This window comes from Suncus etruscus, chromosome 4 (assembly GCF_024139225.1).
Source record: "Suncus etruscus isolate mSunEtr1 chromosome 4, mSunEtr1.pri.cur, whole genome shotgun sequence".
NCBI lineage: Eukaryota > Metazoa > Chordata > Mammalia > Eulipotyphla > Soricidae > Suncus > Suncus etruscus.
The window spans coordinates 152,566,600-152,589,639 of NC_064851.1; the positions used below are offsets into that span (position 1 = coordinate 152,566,600).

The 23,040-nt window shown below is 38.1% G+C and overlaps 1 protein-coding gene across 1 annotated transcript in view; it reads left to right on the top strand.

Annotated features, from left to right (window-relative positions):
• Positions 1–23,040, top strand: part of CSGALNACT1 (chondroitin sulfate N-acetylgalactosaminyltransferase 1) — an 87,436-nt gene that overhangs the window by 12,772 nt on the left and 51,624 nt on the right. Inside the window, exon 2 of the mRNA XM_049771850.1 lies at positions 498–714. Coding sequence (XP_049627807.1) covers positions 498–714 — 217 coding nt within the window. The remainder of the gene's footprint in view (positions 1–497; positions 715–23,040) is intronic.

The window sequence follows — 23,040 nt, forward strand, 5'->3', positions numbered from 1 at the left end:
GTCTTGTAGCTCTGACACCTAATTGCACCACACTACATTCCACAATTCCCAGCCTTGCTTTGGTACCAAATCAGGGCAACACTCACTGCCAGACTCCTGTCTCTGGGGAAACGTAGCTGCTTCCAACACTGCCTTTGTTCTTTAAGGTTGTCATGCCTCCATGGTTTTTATCTTTTGCTTTCTATTTTTCTAAAAGCAAAATACTTGTTACAGCCTTTCCCCCTGACAGCCTTTAAATAGTATCAATGAAGTTTTGTACTCAACATTACCTCTTTCCATTATGTTTTTAAAAAGCATTTTAAACTGATATTTTAAGTTGGAGTATTTTAATTTCTTTGGGGATTTTAAAATTAGAATTTTTTGAGTTTTCTATATATAGAGTGTCTATACTTGTTTTCAAAGGGAATTTATGTTTTAAAATCATCTTGACTATATTAAGCACTCAGCAGTCACTTACTGTTAAAATTTAAACATATCTTTCCTTTCTCTCTTAACAGGGATTTACCGAACAGAAAAGGATAAAGGCACTTTGTATGAACTCACTTTTAAAGGGGATCAAAAGCATGAATTCAGACGACTTGTTTTATTTCGGCCATTTGGCCCTATCATGAAAGTGAAAAAAGAAAGACTCAACATGGCCAATACACTTATCAATATTATCGTGCCACTGGCAAAGAGAGTGGATAAGTTTCGGCAGTTCATGCAGAATTTCAGGTTTGTTTGTATATGTTTTACTTCCTCAACATGAAATGTCATATACTCATATTATTTCCTAACGTATCCAACATTTTTACTGCCAAGTAAAAGAATCTTTTGTCAAATTTGCTCAAATTATTGTTATATATAATTTCTCATTGTTTACCTTTTCCAAAAGCAATTAGTAGACTGACTGATAAGCATATTCAACCTCAGAAGTGAAAATTAGTAAACATAATTTTGCATCAAGATCTATCACAGTGGCCTAAGACTGTTATATTCTTCTTTGACTCTGGGCTTCATTTTATGGTCGGCAGGATCTGTGATTTTTTTTACAGAGTAAGTTCTTTCCTAGATTCCAAGTTGAGCATAGGGCAGCATCCACATGGCCTACAGATGAATGCCAGAGACTGGGATTTTGCTGACTCAGTTGTGAACTGACTTTCCATGATTTACTTCTATAACTCTGGCCATAAGGGTTTGAATCTATTTTTTTTGTGTGTGTGTTTGGTTTTTGGGTCACACCCGGCAGTGCTCAGGGGTTACTCCTGGCTGTTTGCTCAGAAATAGCTCCTGGCAGGCACGTGGGACCATATGGGACACCAGGATTAGAACCAACCACCTTTGGTCCTGGATGGGCTGCTTGCAAGGCAAACACCACTGTGCTATCTCTCTGGGTCCTTGAATCTATTTTTTATTAGAACCTACATCTCCTCAGAGTGTAACTATAGTATCATGTAACACTCACTTATTTCACTTACTCAAAAGAACTAATTGGCTTTATTTTCAAATATGTGTATCTCTATGCACAATACTTTATTGTGCTCCATTTTATCTTATGAACTTTTAAAAAGTTCATTAGCAAGTATATTTGTGTTATTTTAAATTATTATATCTCCAACAAGTCATTAATACAATAGCAGAAGGTTTAATAAGCTCTTTTGTAAAGATAAGAAATAAATAATACAATAAAAAAGGAGTGTGTATGACAGATGGTTGTTGTTGTTTGCATAGGCACAGCAAAATATGGGGAAATTGAAAGGAAAAACCTTTAGCCTAAAAGATAGGGAGATATTACCCATGAATTATCTTGGCATAAGACCAACAACAGGTTCCAGGTATATTGTTGTCTAACCCCAAAGTCTTTCTCAGTGGTCCTAGTAAAAGCTCTTCACAATCAAAGTTGTTGCTGTCAAGTTTCTGTAGTTAAAAATCCTGGTTTAAAGTTGGGGAAAGTAATGCTTCCCATAGTTCTTTTCCCAAGGAGAGAGTTAGCTGTTCAAGGGTGTTTATTGTTCCAAGTTAATTTCAGAAGTGTTTGATCCACTTCTTTGAAGAATGTCATGGGTATCGATAGAGGAATTGCTTTAAATCTGTACAATGCTTTGTGGAGTATTGCCATTTTGATTATGTTAATCCTGCCAATCCATGAGCACTTCCTATTGTCCTCTCTTATTTATTGAATCAGTGCTTTATATTCTCTTTGTATAGGTCCTTCATGTCTTTAGTCAAGGTGATTTCAAGATATTTGAGTTTGTGTGGCACTAATGTGAATGGGGTTGTTTTCTTTTTTTAATATAATTTTTATTTTGATCATAGTGGCTTACATATTGTTGACAATAATATTTTAGGTACATATTTACATAAAATCAGGGAGGATTTCCATCACCAATTTGTCCTACCCACACCTCCGTTTTTCTCCTACCTCCCATATGCTCTTCCCTCACCCACAGCGCTGCCAGAATATGTGGTCCCCTCTGTACCTAGCCTACTACTTAGTAGTCTTGCACCTGTTTGGTCCTGGTGCCTCCCTTACTTCCCCCTCTCACTGGGGGGCAGGACTAGCTAGTTCAATTTACGTGGTTTTGTTTGAAGAAGAGAAAAGTAATAAACTGGGGTAAAAGTCTAATATGCTGAAAATAAGTGGAATTCTTCTAGAGGCTCTCCTCATCGGTTTGAGAGACAAAGTAGAAAAAGAAGGTGAAACACTCCACCAGTACAAAAAGAAGTGTCAAATATCCACTGAGGACTCCAACAATAATGATAAGCACCACAAAACAAACAAACAAACAAAAAAAACCGCCATGGTCTTGAGATAAGAAACATGGCAGAGCACATAAAGAAAGAAAAGAGAAAATTCTTAGACTCTTATAATCTTCCACGGTTGAAGGAAGAGGATGTAGCATATCTAAACATCCACATCACCATTGATAAAATTAAAAAGGTAATCAAAATGTCTGCCCATAAACAAAAGCCCAGGCCCAGATGGATTCACTAATGAATTCTTTCAAACTTTCCAAGAGGAACTACTACCAATCCTGGCAAGACTCATGAAATTGAACAAACGGAAACACTACCAAATAGCTTTTATGAAGCCAACATCACCTTGACACCTAAACCAGACAGAGATGCTACAAAAAAAGAAAATTACAGACCAATATCGCTGATGAATGCAGATGCAAAGATCCTCAACAAAATTCTGGCAAATAGGATTCAATGCCTCATTAAGAAGATCATCCACTACGATCAAGTAGGTTTCATCCCAGGAATGCAAGGATGGTTTAACATCCGTAAATCTATCAACATCATACACAACATCAACAAAAAGAAAAATAAAAACCACATGATATCAATAGATGCAGAGAAAGCATTTGAAAAGGTCCAACACCCATTCTTGATCAAAACTCTCAGCAAGATGGGAATGGAAGGAACCTTTCTCAATATAGTGAAGGCCATCTACCACAAGCCAGTGGCAAATATTATCCTCAATGGAGAAAAACTAAAAGCCTTCCCTCTAAATTCTGGCACAAGACAAGGCTGTCCTCTCTCACCATTCCTATTCAACATAGCACTGGAATTCATTGCTATAGCAATTAGGCAAGAAAAAGATATCAAGGGAATCCAGATAGGAAATGAAGAAGTCAAGCTCTCACTGTTTGCAGATCACATGATACTCTACTTAGAAAACCCTAAAGACTCTACCAAAAAACTTCTAGAAACAATAGACTCATATAGCAAGGTGGCAGGCTACAAAATTAACACACAAAAATCAATGGCCTTTCTATACACTAATTGTAATAAGGAAGAAATGAACATTAAGAAAACAACCCCATTCACAATAGTGCCACACAAACTCAAATATCTTGGAATCAACTTGACTGAAAATGTGAAGGACCTATACAAATAAAACTATAAAACTCTGCTCCAAGAAATAAGAGAGGACACACGGAAATGGAAACGCATACCCTCAGCTTAATATATTCCCATAAACGCATACATCATCAAAATGGCAATACTCCCCAAGGCATTATACAGATTTAATGCTATCCCTCTAAAGATACCCATGACATTCTTCAAAGATGTGGATCAGGCACTTTTGAAATTCGTTTGGAACAATAAACACCCTAGAATAGCTAAAGCAATCATTGGGAAAAAAATATGGGAGGAATTACTTTCCCCAACTTTAAACTGTACTACAAAGCAATAGTTATCAAAACAGCATGGTATTGGAATAAGGACAGGCCCTCAGATCAGTGGAATAGGCTTGAATACTCAGAAAATGTTCCCCAGACATACAATCACCTAATTTTTGATAAAGGAGCAAGAAATCCTAAATGGAGCAGGGAAAGCCTCTTCAACAAGTGGTGTTGGCACAACTGGCTAGCCACTTGCCAAAAATTGAACTTAGACCTCCAGCTAATGTCATGTACGAAGGTAAAATCCAAATGGATTAAAGACCTTGATATCAGAACCAAAACCATAACATATAGAACAACACATAGGCAAAACAGTCCAGGACATTATAGGCATCTTCAAGGAGGAAACTGCACTCTCCAAGCAAGTGAAAGCAGAGATTAACAGATGGGAATATATTAAGCTGAGAAGCCTCTGCACCTCAAAGGAAATAGTGCCCAGGATACAAGAGCCACCCACTGAATGGGAGAAACTATTCACCCAATACCCATCAGATAAGGGGCTAATCTCCAAAATATACAAGGCACTGACAGAAATTTACAAGAAAAAAACATCTAATCCCATCAAAAAATGGGGAGAAAAAATGAACAGACACTTTGACAAAGAAGAAATACAAATGGCCAAAAGACACATGAAAAAATGTTCCACATCACTAATCATCAGGGAGATGCAAATCAAAACAATGATGAGATACCACCTCACACCACATAGAATGGCACACATCACAAAGAATGAGAATAAACAGTGTTGGCGGGGATGTGGAGAGAAAGGAACTCTTCTCCACTGCTGGTGGGAATGCCATCTAGTTCAACCTTTATGGAAAGCGATATGGAGATTCCTCCAAAAACTGGAAATCGAGCTCCCATATAATTCAGCTATCCCACTTCTATGAATATAACTTAGGAACACAAAAATACAATACAAAAACCTCTTCCTTACACCTATATTTATTGCAGCACTATTTACCATAGCAAGACTCTGGAAACAACCAAGATGCCCTTCAACAGACGAATGGCTAAAGAAACTATGGTACATATACACAATGGAATCTTATGCAGCTGTCAGGAGAGATGAAGTCATGAAATTTTCCTATACATGGATGTACACGGAATCTATTATGCTGAGTGAAATAAGTCAGAGAGAGAGAGAGAGAAATGCAGAATGGTCTCACTCATCTATGGGTTTTAAGAAAATGAAAGGCATTTTTGCAATAATAATTTTCAGACACAAAAGAGAAAAGAGCTGGAAGTTCCAGCTCACCTCAGGAAGCTCACCACAAAGAGTGATGAGTTTAGTTAGAGAAATAACTACATTTTGGACTGTCCTAATAATGAGAATGTATGAGGGAAATGGAGAGCCTGTTTAGAGTACAGGAGGGGGTCGGGTGGGGAGGAGGGAGACTTGGGACATTGGTGATGGGAATGTTGCACTGGTGATGGGTGGTGTTCTTTACATGACTGAAACCCAAACACAATTAGGTATGTAATCAATGTGTTTAAATAAAATAAAATTAAAACAATAATTTCTAACTTAAAAAAAGAAAAGAACAGAAAAAAATAAGTATAAATGGGGCAACCGCTTCAATAACCACACCAAAACAAATAAACCAAAAATAGATAGGTAAATAAAAATAATAATAATAAATGAAGATAAAAAATAATAATATAAAAATATACAATGTTTTGTGCTTTTTTGCTTTTTTTCCCCACTGCCCTGGCACAGTAAATATTGGGGTCATTCGAAAAGGAATTCACTTGGCCTAAGAGATATGGGGTTTCCCCGCCCTTGGAGTATATTGTCATGGGATCAACTATAGACTCTGTTCAGGATCATTTACTCTCCCGGTGGGGCTTTTGTGTTGTTTGGAAGACTTCTGCTCTGTCCTAGGTGATACAATCAGACCTCTGTATCTAGAGATCTCAGTATCTGCACAGTTCCCGGCGTGGGATTTACGATGAAGTCAGTCTTTGTGGTTCTAGAATTTCTGTTCCCTCAGTGTCATTTTAATCCATCTTCTGTGGTTGGTGGTCTTGGTCTTTGCACTAAACCTAGTATGGCACCTAGGATAGTGTCTTTCTTTGTGTTTCCAGAAGCCCCATTTTGTTACAATTGTCTCTGCCGGACCTTTGGAACTGGGGATCATGGTTGTTGTGCAGATCGTAGTTCAAACCCTAGACTAGGGCTTTTTTATTAGTCCTAAGATATATACAGTCTGGTCATGGTTCTAGCAGCCAGTCATCTGTAAATCACGATCTTGGCTTTTGGACCTACCAACGGGTGACAAGTCTTCTGATTTTGTCTTATCGTTAGCTGGTAAGGTAGGATAACCTGCTCTTAGATCAAGTTGTTCCCATTTCCCTCGTTGTCAGGATATTGTATTAGAGCTGACACTTGTTGGTGTTCTAGCAGTATTAAGGCTGTCCCGGATGGGATTTGTTTCCTGAAGCTGTTGTGAAGAACTGTGCCGTTTCTATGTCTGGGATCCAGGGTTCAAGGCTGGACGGATGGTATCTAATTACCTAAGGTCTAAGTTGATTCCACATGACATATTTTCAAGGTAGGAGATATCCCTTTATTGTAAACAATTATGAGTTGCTATCTCTAGTAGATAAGAGCTCTTTTTTATATGTAAGATTTCCCCCCCTTTTTTTTAGTGTGCCTCTGCAGGGAGAAATGGTGCTACATCATATTGTCGGTGCATTTGGGGGTGGACAGAGCAGAAAACAGAAACAGGTCACATACCCAAAAAAGATACAAGAAAAATAAGATTAATAATGTATGTGCTCACATATGTATATGTAAAACAGACAATTTTTTAAAAAAAGAAATGAATTAACAAAGTACTTAAAGGACCAAAGTGATGCAAAAGACTACCTTACATTTGGGGAAAATCAGGTAAAGAGGAGGTGTAATACAGTTCTATGCTTATGTTGGAAGTACAGGTTTTCCCATTGTCTTTTGGGTTTTTCTTGTGGTGTGTGGGTTCCCAGGGACCTTTCCATCACACCCCCTGACCTTCAGATTGGCAAAAGATTTGCGGCAGGGAGGTCTTGGAAGAGTTCTTGCATTGGGGATACTTTTGGAACTAAGTCCAGTTTCAAGTAACAGTTCACATTATGGGGAGTTGGTAGGGAGGACCACACAGCATGAGTCAGCAGGGGAGTTGGCTGCCTTTTCTTGCAGGAGATGAGGTGTGGGTTTGACTGGGTGTCCCTTCGCTTGGGTTCTGGGTACTGGTTCATTGAGGTAGGAGGTCAGTCTTGATGCCTAATAGATTAAGGACTGAGGGTGAAGAGTTTTAATATGGTAGGAGGTCTGGATGGGATTGAGGGGTGAAGGGATAGTTGGATTTCCAAAAGGGGGAAAGGGGAAGGTATATGGTAGGGGTAGGAAGGGAGAAAAGAGAAAGTACATTAGAAAGAAAGGGAGAAAAGAAAAGGAAAAAAGTAAAGAGAATAATAGAAAAGAAAAAAATAAAAAAGAAAGTGAGAAGAGAGGAAAACGTAGCAAGGGAATGCTAGTTTGCTTGAATGTGTTCAATGAGTAGAGCCTGTAGTTTAAGTCTGTACATCACAGTTACTGCTTCTGTGGTCTGACTGGTCATGTGATTCAATTCCTAAAAGAAGGTTTAACCTTGAGATAAAGTGTATATTAAAGAGTTTTCTCAGGACCATCTCGTAGTGCCAGCTAGGTATGGTATCTCGTGTGGTATCCCAAGCTGCCATCTTAGTTTGTCCACCCTTTGTATCCAAGAACGCCTGTGGACAGAAAAGCTGAGAGGTTATTTTAAATATAGTAAGATAAAGGCATTAAAACATAGTGTTATGGGATGTTTCAATTGGAGTCAGTGATTTCCCGTGGTATTCTTTACCTGTGATACTGTATACGATCTCTAAGGGATTATTGTGGGCCTTTGTTGTAGAAGGCTGATTACATACCTGTTCTCTCTATGCTGCTGTTTCTGGTGTTGCTGTTTTCTTTGTGGTAGAATGTAGTCAAGAGTTTGTGTTGTTCCTTTTTCATGTATTTCGGGCACTGCTCTCGAGTATATGTTGACTATTACAGGGTTTAGAGTTTCTACCCTGTTAAACCCTGTTATTTGATTGTTGAGCATTAGTTGTGTATAGGATGTATGTTCTAGGTGCTTTAGAATAGTGCTACCATTCTGTGTTTATCTTTTGTCTTCTGGCTTACTTCGTTTAACATAACATGTTCTAGGTCCATCCACGTTGCTGCAAAGTCTGTGATTGTATAATTTCTGACTGCCATGTAGTATTCCATTGTGTATAAATACCACATCTTAATGATCCATTCATCTGTTGTTGGACATCGAGGTTGGTTCCAAGACTTGGCTATTATAATGAGTGCTGCAATAAATAGTGGGGTGCATACGTATTTTGGAATGAATGTCCTTCCACCTTGGGGGTATATAGCTAGGAGAGCAATTGCTGGGTCAAATGGCAGCACAATTCTTAGTTCTTTGAGCACTCTCCATACTGTTCTCCATAGGTGTTGGACTAGGGGGCATTCCCACCAGCAGTGTATGAGAGTTCCTTTCATACTACATCCCTGCCAACAGAGATTGTTCCCATTATTTTTGATGTGAGCCATCCTCACTGGTGTAAGGTGGTATCTCATTGTTGTCTTGATTTGGATCTCTCTGATGATGGGTGAAGGTGAGCATGTTTTCATGTGTTTGTTAGCCATCCTTCTGTCTTCCTCAGAGAAGTGTCTATTCATTTCATTGCCCCATTTTTTTATGGCTTTATTTGGTTTTTGGGGGCTCAGTTTTCTGAGTGCTTTGTAAGTTCTAGATATCAGCCCTTTATCTGATATGTCGAGTGAAAAGATTTTTTCCCATTCTGTTAACTGTCTTCTTGCGTTAAGTAAGGTTTCTTTCGCCATGCAGAAGCTTTTTAGTTTGATGTAGTCCCATTTGTTTATGTTTGCTGCTAAGGTTCTTGCCATTGGTGCTCCATTCTCGAAGACCTTTTTGATATATAGGTCTTCGAGTGTTCTGCCTATTTTATTCTCGATAAACTTTATAGATTTGGGTCTGATTTCAAGGTCTTTGATCCATTTTGAGTTGACTTTTGTATAAGGAGTGAGGTATGGGTCGATTTTCACTTTTGTACATGTGGTTTTCCATTGTACCAACACCATTTGTTGAATAGGCTTTCTTTGTTCCATTTCAAGTTCTTGCCTCTTTCATCAAATATTAGTTGGCTGTATATCTGGGGGTTTATGTCTGGGAATTCTGTTCTGACCCACTGGTCTGAGGTCCTATCTCTGTTCCAGTACCATGCTGTTTTGATTACTATGGCTTTATAGTATAGTTTCAAGTTAGGTAAGGAGATGTCACCCAGTTTCTTATTTTTCAGTATGTGTTTGGCTATCCTGAGTCTTTTGTGATTCCAGATGAATTTTGTGATTGATTGTTCTATTTCTTTAAAGAATGGTGTCTGAAATTGAATAGGGATTGCATTAAATCTATATAGTAGTTTGGGTAGGATAGTCATTTTGACTATGTTAATTCTACCTATCCATGAGCATGGGATGTTCTTCCATTTCTTTTTTTTTTTTTTTTTTTTTTTTTTGGTTTTTGGGCCACACCCGGTGACGCTCAGGGGTTACTCCTGGCTATGCGCTTAGAAGTCCCTCCTGGCTTGGGGGACCATATGGGACACCGGGGGATCGAACCGTGGTCCGTCCAAGGCTAGTGCAGGCAAGGCAGGCACCTTATCTCTAGCGCCACTGCCTGGCCCCCTTCCATTTCTTTAGATCCTCTTCAATTTCTTTCTGAAGTGTTTTGAAGTTCCCTGGTATAGGTCTTTCACTTCCCTTGTAAGGTTGATTCCTAGGTACCTGATATTTTTTGAAACTATTTTAAATGGAATTGTATTTTTAATCTCTCTCTCCTCAACTTCGTTGTTTGTATATAGAAACGCTACTGTCTTTTGTGTATTGACTTTGTATCTAGACACTTTGCTGTATTGGTTAATTGTTTGTAGGAGTTTTACTGTGGACTCTTTAGGGTTTTCGATAGAGATAATTTATGTTCCTTTTTCCCAATTTGGATTCCTTTGATTCCCTTCTCTTGTTGGATTGCTATCGCTAGGGCTTCTAAGGTTATATTGAATAAGAGTGGAGAGAGTGGACAGCCTTGCCTAGTTCCTGACCTTAGTGGGAATGCTTCTAGTTTCTCACCATTAATGATTATGTTGGCTGTAGGTTTTTCATAGATAGCTGTAACTATCTTGAGGAAGGTTCTTTCTAACCCTATTTTGCTGAGTGTCTTTAACATAGGTGTTAAATCCAAGGGTGTTGGATTTTGTCAAACGCCTTCTCTGCATCGATTGATATGATCATGTGGTTTTTGTCTTTCTTGTTGTTGATGTGATGTATAATATTGATTGATTTGCGTATGTTGAACCAACCATGTATTCCTGGTATAAAACCCACTGAGTCATGATGTATGATCTTTTTGATGAAGTGCTGGATTCGGTTTGCTAAGATTTTGTTGAGTATCTTTGCATCTATGTTCATTAGTGAGATTGGTCTGTAGTTTTCTTTCTTGGTGGTGTCTTTGCCATCTTAGGGAATGAGTGTGATATTAGCCTCATAAAATGAATTGGGGAGGATTCCTGTTTTTTCTATGGTTTGGAAGAGCCTATGGAAAAGTGGTAGTAGGTCTTGAAATGTTTGGTAGAATTCACCTGTAAATCCATCTGGGCCGGGACTTTTGTTCTTAGGGAGTTTCTTAATTACATCTTCAATTTCCTCTGAGGTGATTGGTCTATTAAGGCTTTCTAGTTCTTCCTTTTCCAGTCTTGGAAGATGGTATTTTTCTTGGAATCTGTCAATTTCTACTTGGTTCTCTAGCCTAACTGAATATAATTGTTCATAATATGATCTCATGATATGTTGTATTTCTTGGGGTTCTGTTGTAATCTCTCCCCTTTCATTTGTGATCCTACTGATTTGGGTGTTTTACCTCTTTTTTTTTTTTGGTGAGTTTTGCCAGTGGTTTGTCTATCTTGTTTATTTTTTTGAAAAACCAACTCCTGGTCTCATTGATTTTTTGTATTATTTTCTTAGTTTCTATGTTGTTTGTTTCTGCTCTGGTTTTATTATTTCTTGCCTTCTGGTTGTGGTTGGATTTCTCTGCTGCTGTTGTTCCAATTCCTTGAGGTGCTCGTTTAAACTGTTGATTTTGTTATTTTCCTGTTTGTTGACAAAGGCCTGTATTGCTATGAGTTTCCCCCTAATTACTGCTTTTGCTGTGTCCCACAAATTTTGGCAAGTTGTCTATTATCATTTGTGTCAAGGAATCTTTTTATTTCTTTCTTGAGTTGTTCTTTGACCCAGCTGTTGTTGAGCAGCATGTTGTTTAATCTCCAGGTATTAGTTTTTCTCCATTGTTTCTTCTTGAAGTCAATTTTGACCTCTATTGCATAGTGATCTGATAGGGTACTTCTAATGATCCTTAAATTTTGGTCTTATATAGGTTGGCTTTGTATCCTAAGACATGGTTTATTCTGGAGAAGGTTCCATGTGGGCTTGAGAAGAATGTGTATTCTGCTTTCTGGGGATGGAGGGCTCTATATAAGTCTATTAGCCCTAGGTATTCTAGTTTTTTCATTTAGGGCTCTTATTTCTTTGCTAATTTTCTGTTTGGTGGATCTGTCTAGTTGTGATAGTGGAGTATTGAAGTCCCCTACTATTATCACATTTCCCTTCATGTGTTTCTCCAGGTTTGCCAGTAGTTGCCTCACATATTTTGCTGGCTCTACATTAGGTGCATAGATATTGACCAGGGTTAGTATTTCTTGATCTAATGTTCCCCTGATCAGTAGGTAGTGACCCTCTTTGTCTCTCATCACTTTCTTGAGATTGAATGCAATTTGGTCTCATATAAGAATGGCTGTTCCTGCTCTTTTTTGTTTTCCATTGGCCTGTATAATTACTTTCCATCCTTTTATTCTAAGTCTGTGCTTATCCTATAGTTGTAGGTGTGTTTCTTGCAGATAGCAGATGTCCAGTTTATTTTTCCTAATCCAGTTCTCTACTATGTGTCTTTTAATTGGAGAGTTTAGTCCGTTAACATTTAGGGAGATTATTGAGATTGAGGACTGTTGTGCAGTTGTGTTGTGTGGAGTGGTTGTTGTTACAATTGGGGGTTTGGATTGTGTAATTCGTCTCTGAGTAGGTCGTTTAGAATCGGCTTTGTTTGCACAAATAGTTCAAGTTAGTTCATGTTTGAGAATGTTTTTAGTCTGCCTTCCCATATGAATGATAGTTTTGCTGGGTATTGTACCCTGGGTTGGAAATTTCTTTCATTCAGTCGTTTAAATATGTCATTCCACTGTCTTCTTGCTTGAATTATTTCAAATGGGAGATCTGGTTTGATTCTTCTGTCCTTTCCTTTGTACTTGAGGTTTTTTTCTCCCTTATTGCTTTAAGGAGTTCCTCTTTCTCCTTGTTCTTTTTTTTTTTTTTTTTGCCATTTGGATTACTATATGTCTTTGTGTTGGTTTATTGGGGTCTATTTTATTAGGGAAGGTCTTCACTTCCTGGATTTGCCCTGAAGTTTCTTTCCAGAGGGTGGGAAAGTTCTCTGCTATTATCTCCCTGACTATTTGTTCTTCCCCTTTCCCTATTTCCTCCCCTTCTCGTATACCCACAATTCTTAGATTGTTTCTTTTGTCCTTGTTCATTAGATATTGGATTTTTCCTTCCAGTGCTTTGCCTTTTATTTCTTTGTTGGTTTCTTGATCATTTTTTGTTCGCAGTTTTCCTTCGAGTTCCTCAATGTGCTTCTCCAACTCTGTGTTTCAGATTGTAAGGCTTGTTACTTTGTCTTTTAATTCCTTCATTTCTTTTTGTATGGAACCTCTCATGTTCTTTAACATTTCTTTAATTTGGCTGATGCATTCATCCATAGATTTCTTATACTCAGTAGCTAGGGTTTCTTTCACTTCTTTTTTTAATTCTTGCATTTCTTTCCTCATGGCTGCTTTTGGGTCTTCTTCCCATGGATCTGTGCGTTTTTGTGGACTTGGAAACTTGCTAGGGTTTGTCTCCATATCTCCAGTTATTAGGGTCCTCCTTGATTTACCCATATTTCTTTGTATTTATTGGTGTGCTTTGGAGTGCTGTGCCTTCTAAATTTGGCCTGCTTTGGTCCCCTGAGGCATGGAGATGGGTCCCCTTCCTGAAGGTGGTTCTAGAGGGGGCTGTTTGGTGAGCTCTTCCTGTGTTCTTTATGTGGCCTGAACCGTTGCTTCTCCCTTTTGTTGTCCGGTAGTGCAGGTCCTCCTTTGGCTACAATGGTAGAGGGCGTTGTTGAGCCTAGCTCTTTCTCCTCCCCTTTGCTACCTAGAGGTCAACCTTCCTTCAGTGGGTCTTGTCAATTTCCTTCTCCTTATTCCTGTCAGCGTGCAGTTCTGCTCCTGGCCACAATGGTTGCTGACGCTGTTGAGCCTAACTCTCTATCCTCCCTCCTCTCTCTGGGAGTCAATGGAGCTCCGACCCCTTTGAACCTCAGCTGAAGAAATTCCCTCAGCCAAACCCTGCCGGCTGCCCTCAGCCCTTGGGGGGATCCCAGGTCTGCTCTGGGGCTCAGGGGGATGGGCTGCTCTAGGTCATCCAAGGGTCCAGGTGGCTGGCCTAATCTCACCCCATCTATTGGTCCTAGCCTGTCCCAGAGGCACTCCTCACCCCTCCTACCTTCCACTCAGACTTGGGTTCCCTGGAGCAGCTTGCTCCGGGGGCCAGCGCTGCTGCAAGCCTGGGTGCCCACGTGGGGAAAGGGACTCACCCTGTTCGCTTGCCACTAGTGCTTGGGGTCCCTGGAGCGGCTTGCCACTCTGGGCGCCCACGTGGGGAAAGGGACTCACCTGGTCCGCTCTTTGCCCAGGCTTAAGGTCCCCGGAGTGGCTTGTCAGTCTGGTTACCCATGTGGGGGAAGGGACTCACCTGGTCCGCTCTTCGCTCGGGCTTGGGGTCCCTGGAGCAGCTTGCTGGTCTTGGGGTTGTTTTCTTAATGTCCATTTCTTCCCTATTATTATTGGTGTATAAAAAAGTCATTTGATTTTTGTAGCATGCCACCTTTCTATATGAATCTATAGCTTCTATAAGATTTTTGTTAGAGTATTTAGGGTTTTCTAAGTAGAGTTTCATGTCATATGCAAATAGTAAGAGCTTGACTTCTTCCTTTCCTATCTGGATGCCCTTGATATCTTTTTCTTGCCTAATCCCTATAGCAAGTACTTCCAGTATTATGTTGAATAGCAGTGGTGAGAGAGGACAGCCCTGTCTTGTATACAAATTTAGAGGAAATACTTTTAGTTTTTCTCCATTGAAGATGATATTTGCCATCGGCTTGTAGTAGGTGGCCTTAACTATATTGAGAAATGGTCCTTTCATTTCCATTTTGCTGTGAGTTTTTAGCAAGTATGGGTGTTGGAATTTATCAAATGCTTTCTCTGCACCTATTGATATGATCATGTGATTTTTATTTTTCTTGTTGTTGGTGTTGTGTATTATGTTGATAGATTTTTATGGATATTAAGCCATCCTTGCATTCCTCAGATGAAACCTACTTGATTATAGTGAATGATCTTCTTGATGAGGCATTGAATCCTATTTGCCTGGATTTTGTTGAGGATCTTTGCATCTGTGTTCATCAGGAATATTGGTCTGTAATTTTCTTTTTTGGCAGCAACTCTGTCTGGTTTAGGTATCAAAGTGATGTTGGCTTCATAAAAGATATTTGGAAGTGTTCCCATTTTTCCAATTTCATGAAAGAGTCTGGACAGGATTGGTAGAAGTTTCTCTTGAAAGGTTTGAAAGAATTCATTAGTGAATCTGAGTCTGGACATTTGTTTGGGGGCAGACATTTGATTACCGTTTTATTTCCTCAATGGTGACAGGGGTGTTTAGATATGCTACATCTTCCTTATTCAACCATGGAAGGTTATAGGAGTCTAAGAATTTATCCGTTTCTTCCAGATTCTCATATTTGGTGGCATAGAGTTTCTCAAAGTAGTCTCTGATTACACTTTGAATCTCTGCAATATCTGTAGTGATCTCTCCCTTTTCATTTCTAATACGGGTTATCAATTTTCTCTCTGTGAGTTTTGCCAATGGCCTATTAATCTTGTTTAGTTTTTCAGAGAACCAACTTCTGCTTTCATTGATCTTTTGGCTTGTTTTTTTTTTTTGGGTTTCCATTTATTGATTTCTGCTCTAAGCTTTGTTATTTCCTTCTGTCTCCCTATTTTTGGTTCCTTTTGTTGATCATTTTCTAATTTTATGAGCTGCGTCATTAGGCTATTCAGGTAGGCCCCTTCTTCCTTCCGGATGTGTGCTTGCAAAGCTATAAATTTTCCTCTCAGTACTGCTTCTTCTGTGTTCCATAAATTCTGATAGTTTGTGACTTCATTGACATTTGTTTCCAGGAAAGTTTTGATTTCCTCTTTGATTTCATCTCAGATCCACTAGTTGTTCAGTAGCAGGCTGTTTAATTTCCAGTTGTTACCATTCTTCTTCTGTGTCCCTTTGTAGTTCACATCTAATTTCAGAGCCTTGTAGTCTATCCTGGAAAATGACCCATGTACATTGGAGAAGAATGTGCATGCAGGTTTCTGGGGAATGGAATGTCATACATACATACATACATACATACATACACACATACATACATGCATACATACATATTAACTTAGTAGTTTGAATATGTCATTCCACTCTTACCTGGATTGTTTCAAGTGAAAGATCTTGTTAGATTCTTATTTTGTTTCCTTTATAATTCAGTGTTTTTTTTATCCCTTGCTACTTTAAAGAGTCTCTCTCTCTCTTCCCGTTTGGATTACTAAATATTTTGGTGTTATTCTGTCATGGTCTATTTTGTTTAGTACTGTTTTGCCTCTTGGATTTGTAGAGAAACCTCTTTTCCACCTGTGGTAAGTTCTCTATTATTATATACCTCACTATTTGTTCTTCCCCTTTCCTGTTTTCTTCTCCTTCTGGAATTCCTATAATTTGGAGATTATTTCTCTGGTCTTTGTTCTTTAAGTACCTTCCTTTTACTTCCAGAGTTTTGTCTCTCCTTTCTTTTTTGACTTTTTTTTTTTACCATGTTGGCTTGTATTTGTCTTCTAGTTCATCTATGTGATTTTCTACTATCATGGCTTGCTAATATATTTTTGTTTCTTCAGTTCTATTTGTATGGATTCATCTTCTGAAAGAGGAGTTCTTTGAGTTGGTTGAATTGTTCATCTACAGCTTTCTTAACTTTGCAGGCTAGTGACTCCTTGATTTCCATTGCTAAACCACCAAGTGTTGATTTTAGGTCCTCATCTATAAGGTTCAAACATTTGGGTGGACTTGGAGATTTGCCACTGTAGATGTCTTTTTAGCTTCCTCATTGATTTTTGCATTTAGTGGTTTAGAGTGCTCGAGTATCAGGGTGTTTAAGAAAGTGATCTATTGAATTGTTTGTATGAAATTTGACTCAGGTATATCTTCTTAAAGGTTATTTTTCTAAACTAGCAAGGTTGTCTAAGTATGGTTAAAATATTGCAGACTAGTCTACTGATTTGTTCAGCTGGTCTTTGAGCTGTATATTTTCTAAGAGAAAAAGTCTTTGAGCTGTATATTTTCTAAGAGAAAAAAAGCTAAATTCAATCTGCCAGGAAGTCTATGATATAAATTGAAATGATTTCACATGGATACAGTAGTGCCCACGTGGTTTGAAGAAAGGAGTACTGATGGGAAGGGGGGGTTTCAGTAAGGACCCAGAAGTTGGCTGAGAAAAGACCCAAAAGGACAGCCCTGTTTGCGTTTGTTTGGTATTTTCTCCCTGTCACAAACCTGGCTGTTCCAAAGGAAAAATGAACAGTGATGACACTGGAACCCAGAAGGAGGCTAAGGGAAATAATAACTATGCATACATTGAGGTTAATCAGCTAATTTATTTAACCGTTTTTTAAATAAAAATTCATACATCAATAATAAATTTTGAAATATTTTTGCATTTCTAATTCCTAACATTAAATACTTATTTTTAAATTAAATTTAAAAATACTAAGGCACTATGATTTATACAGTTATTCATAGTTGAGTTTTAGATATACATACAGTGTTCCATCACCAAGTCTATCACCAGTGTTGACTTCCTTCCGCCAATATTCCCAGGTTCTCTTGCATGCTCCAGCCTGCCTTCTTAACAAATTAGTTTTTAAATTTGGTAGTTATAGTTTGGATCTCATGCTTAAATATTTGTTCTTTAATATACATGGTATATATAATAAATATCATATAAAATTATATATTATACAATACATATGTTACTGTGCTGGAGGACTTTCATTCTTATACCTATTTCCCCTATACACTGTCTCTTGTTTTCATTCCTTTCCTGTCCTCCAGGAACATAAAAGTCATTCTGAGCAGGAACTGGGGCTATTTGTAGGCCTATGAGCTAAAATGTTTTGGAAATTAGTTGGTTTCTTACTCAAGCAGGTTCTCTCTCCCTTGGTATTTTATTGCTCTACTCCATCAGAGAATCATAGTCCTGATGGAAGTCTGCTCTTCTATCTCTCATGAATACTTCACATGCCCACTTGATTCTACAGGACCCCATTACTAACACTCCTTCACTTATGAGCAGGAATACAGGAAACACCAGGAGAACTTACTCAACTTTAGTCTTTGTTTTATGTTTCCCCTTTGTCCAATAGACTTAAATGTTTGGCCTCTTTCCTTTCCACTTCTTGAATTTTCCTCTTCCCCTTGCTTATCTCTCTTCCTGTATCTGTCCCTACCCGCAATTTTACCTTAAAGATCATTCTTACATTTGATTTTTGAATGCTTAGTTGTTCTTGGCTTCCGGATCATAGAATTTTTTAGGCTTGTCTGTTATTTTAATGTGCCACTTATTTTTGACAGATATAGAATATCCATAATAGCAAACCTGTAGCTTTTTTTGAGTCTTTTTCTCTGAGAATCTCCAAGGAAAATGGCTCTTTATGATAACTTTATTAAACTATTTTAAGGTAACTGTTGTTGTTAGAGAGTTAATTCAGGTGTTAAGCCTCATATTTCTCTTATTGTCACCAGGTGAAATTTTGGAAGGCTCTGAGTACCTCTGATAGTGGTAGTTTGCAGATTGATGGTATATCACTTCATTTGCACAGGAAGTAATTAAATTTTAAATATGTTTTTCTTTTGATACTTAAGAAGCATTTGAGTAGAAAAGTGATTTTAAAAAGAATTATTTTTTTGCATTGTGAGAGGTATTTTCCAGCTTCTCTCCCCACTCAGGATATTATATCCTTAAAATTCAGCTTGGCTGCACTATCTTTTTTTCTTTTTAATACCTCACCTCTGTTTCCCACAGTATCTTCCTCATGCTTTGGGCTCTTTATGCCTGTGATACTGTAGTTAATCATACTTCCTTGTCAATCATACATCCTTCGAGTAAACAAGAAAGTTTCTGAATTAAGTAGAATGACCAATTGTCCAGTTTGCTTAGACCTGAGAAGTATCCTGGAAAAAAATTTTCAGCATTAAAACTTGGAGTATTTCAGTCAAATCTTAATGGCTGACCTTACCCTCCTCTTCTTACTCATTTTAATTGTAGTACTTATCTTACTCCACTAAGAATAACCCATTATACAATAAGGCGCTCAGTGCATGCTTGTTATTGATTCTCTTTCTGTAGGCTTATCATTTAGTAGGTATTTGTAGCCTTAAAATATAAGAATTGCTGTTTCTGCTCTGGATCTTTTACAATGTAATTTTTACATCATCCTGACCTAGTAACTCCAGGAATCCTTAGGGATTGTGTGCTGTGTTCATATACAAGCTCAGGCTCCACAAACTACCCGGTTAGTTATACAGCCATAAAGGATCCTAGCTTCTCTTACAACAGCCATGATCTTAGCACTCACTGCTGCCACGAGAAACTGCAGTAATAGCACCCAGCATTGGTATAACAATTATGCTGACATGGCACACCAATTTGTACGACCTGACTAAAATTCCAATAGCTTTTGTAATTTGGTTTCTCATAAAATTTGTTTATTGGAGCTTAGTATCTTCTTAATAATAACCCATGAGTCTGCATAAAGAGGGTAGAGCAAGACAGACCTGAAGCCTTTTCACAATCATGCAGACCTCTTATAAACCCTGTTCTTTCTTAAGTCAAAGAGTTTTGAACCACTATATTTTTAATTTTTATTTCATTGAAACCATCGTGATCTACAAAGTACTTCATAGTTGAATTTCAGATATACAGTGAATCGAGACAATTACCATCACCTATGTCTGTCGAACTCACTCCACCAATGTTCCCAGAGTGCATCCTATATCACCACTTTGCCCACTGGCTTGCCAGTAGAAGAGGCTCATTTAAGTTTAGAAAATTAAAGTGTAGGTATCTTCATTCTATTGTTGACTTTGGTTTGGATATTTAGTTCTGTCATTTTGTTCTTTACCAATGCACCTGAGACCAGTTGGTTCCTAGCCCCCAACCCTGTCCCCATTCTTTCTTTTTCCTTGTTAATTTTATAGAAAATGCAGAAATAGGAGCTGGAGAGATAGCACAGCTGTAGGGCATTTGCCTTGTATACAGCCGATCCAAGATAGATGGTGATTCGAATCCCGGCATCTCATATGGTCCCCTGTGCCTACCAGGAGTAATTTCTGAGTGCAGAGCCAGGAGTAACCTCTGAGCACCGCTGTGTGGGTCCCCAAAACCAAAAAAAAATGCAGAAATATAAGGTAAAACAAAGTAATCTGGGGCCCAAGGTTCTATGTAAAATGTGGGATCCTCTATTTAAAAGATAAAAAATAAAAATAAAAGGGGGTGGCAGGTTTTTTTGGGTCCGTGCAGCAGAAGTTGGGGAAATAAAAAGGAAAACCTTTGGCAAAAATTCAGGAGACTCTACCTATGAAACCCCTGCCATAGATCAACAACAGGTTCTAGGTATATTAAGTTGTCTAACAGACACTTCCTCAAAGAAGAAATACAGATGGCCAGAAGGCACAGGAAAAAATGTTCCACATCACTAATCATTGGGAGATTCAAATCAATAGAACAATGAAATTCCACATCATGCTACAGAGACTGGTACACATCACACACACATACACACACACACACACCAAAACAAAAATAAACAAGAACAATCAGTGTTGGTGGGGATGTGGGGAGAAAAAAACTCTCATTCACTGCTGGTGAGAAGCCATCTAGCCCAGCCTTTATGGAAAGCAATATGGAGATTCCTCAAAAAACTGAAAATTATACTCCCTTATGTTTCAGCTTCAAAAAATATACCCTAAGAATACAAAAACACAGTACAAAAATAAGTATATTAATTGAGGTGCTATTAACAATAGCCAGAATCTGGAAACAACCAAGATACCCAACAACACATGAGTGGCTAAAGAAACTGGTGCATATACACTAATGGAATACTATGCAGTCGTCAAGAAAATGAAGTCATGAAATTTTTCTATATAGGGATGACATGGAAGCTGTTATGTTTAGTGAAATAAGTCAGAGGGAAAGGTATAGACACATGTATGGTTTTTAAGAAAAATAAGACATTATAATACCCATAAATGATAGAGATGAGGGCTGGAATATATATAAAGCTTATATAATATATAATATGATATAATATATATAAAGCTTATACATTATATATAATATAAAATATAAATATAATCTATATAAATATATATTATATAAAGCTTACCAAAAAGAGTGGTGAGTGCAGTTAGAGAAATAACTACACTCACAACTACCATGACAATTGTAGTGAGTGAAATAGAATGCAAGCAGGGGTATGGGAGGAGGGATATAGGGGCATTGGTGATGAGAAGGTTGCACTGGTGAAGGGGAAATATTTATTTTTATAACTGAAACCAAACTACAAACATGTTTGTAATCATGGTGCTTTAAATAAAGTCATTATTACAAAATTAATAAAATATATCCTCAAATGTAAAAAAATAATTTATTGATTTAAGTAATGGGTTACAGAAATGATCATAGTTGGGTTTCAGACATAGAATGTAAACCACCTTTCACCAGTGCAACTTTCCCGCCACCTTTTTCTCTGGCTCTGGGACAGGCATTCTGCCTCTCTCTCTCTCTCTCTCTCTCTCTCTCTCTCTCTCTCTCTCTCTCTCTCTCTCTCTCTCTCTCTCTCTCTCTCTCTCTCTCTTCCCTTTCTGACATTATGGTCTGCAATGAGGAGATGCCTTACCTATCACTTTATCTCAGTTCATCACCCAGTTCTTATCCAGACTCATCAGGTCTTTATATCATGGGTGGGTCCTCCTAGAACTCATTTCTATTGTCTCTGGATATTATTATCATAATATCTTTTATTTTTTTTATCCAACATAAGTGAGGCAATTTTATATCTATCCTTTTCCTTATGACTCATTTCACTCATTATAATATTCTTTTTTTTTTTTTTTTGGTTTTTGGGCCACACCCGGTAACGCTCAGGGGTTACTCCTGGCTATGTGCTCAGAAGTTGCTCCTGGCTTGGAGGACCATATGGGACACTGGGGGATCGAACCGCGGTCCGTCCAAGGCTAGCGCAGGCAAGGCAGGCACCTTACCTTTAGCGCCACTGCCCGGCCCATCATTATAATATTCTTTATATCCATTCATGTAAAAGAAATTTCTTGACTTCATTTTTACTAATAGCTCCATAATATTGCATTGTGTAGATGTACCACTTTCCTTAGCCACTCATCTATTCTCAGGCTGATGAACATAGGAGTGCAGAGGGCATTTTTATTGTGCTTTTGTATTTCCAAGGTATATCACTAGAGTGGTATTACTGGGTCATATGGGAGCTCAATATCCAGATTTTTGATGAATCTTCATACTATTTTTCAGAAAGGCTGGACTAGATGGCATTCTCACTAGCAATGGATGAGAGTCTCTTTATCTTTGTATCCATGCCAGCAATAGTTGTTCTTGTTACTTGTGATGTATGCCAGTTCCTGTGGTGTGGAATATTTCGATATTTCTGATATCAAGGTCTTTAATCTATTTTTATTTGACCTTTGCATCTAGTGTTAAAGAGAGGTCTGAGTTTGCTTTGTGCTTGTGGCTGACTAGTTGTGAAAACACCACGAGTTAAAGAGGATTTCTTTACTCCATCTTGTGTTTCTTATCCCTTTATCAAAGATTAATTGATTGCATATATTGGTGTCACTCTCTTAATACTCAAGTCTATTTCATTGTCTGAGGGTCTGTCTTTATTTAATACCATGCTATTTGAATGACTTGACTATTACTTTGTAGTATAATTTAAAGCTATAGAAAGTGTTTCCTTCGATCTTCTTTTTCATGATTGCTTTAGCTATTCATGGGCATTTATCGTTTCAAATGAATTTAGGAATGTTTCATTCACTTCTTTGAAAATATCATTGATATTCTTGGAGGGATTCTATTAAATCTGCACAATACTTTGAGGGAGTTTGTCATTTTTTTTCTTTTTCTTTTCTTTTCTTTCTTTCTTTTTTTTGGGGGGGTTTTTCGGGCCACACCCGTTTGATGCTCAGGGGTTACTCCTGGCTATGCACTCAGAACTTGTCCCTGGCTTGGGGGTACCATGGGACGCTGGGGGATCGAACTGCGGTCCTTCCTTGGCTAGCACTTGCAAGGCAGACACCTTACCTCTAGGGCCACCTCGCTGGCCCCGGATTTTGTCATTTTAATGATGTTAAATCTCACAATCTATAAGCAGGGTATATGACTCCATTTATTTGTGTTCTATTTTATTTCTTGAAGCAGTTTTTGTACTTTTCTTTGTTATGTCATTCTATATACTT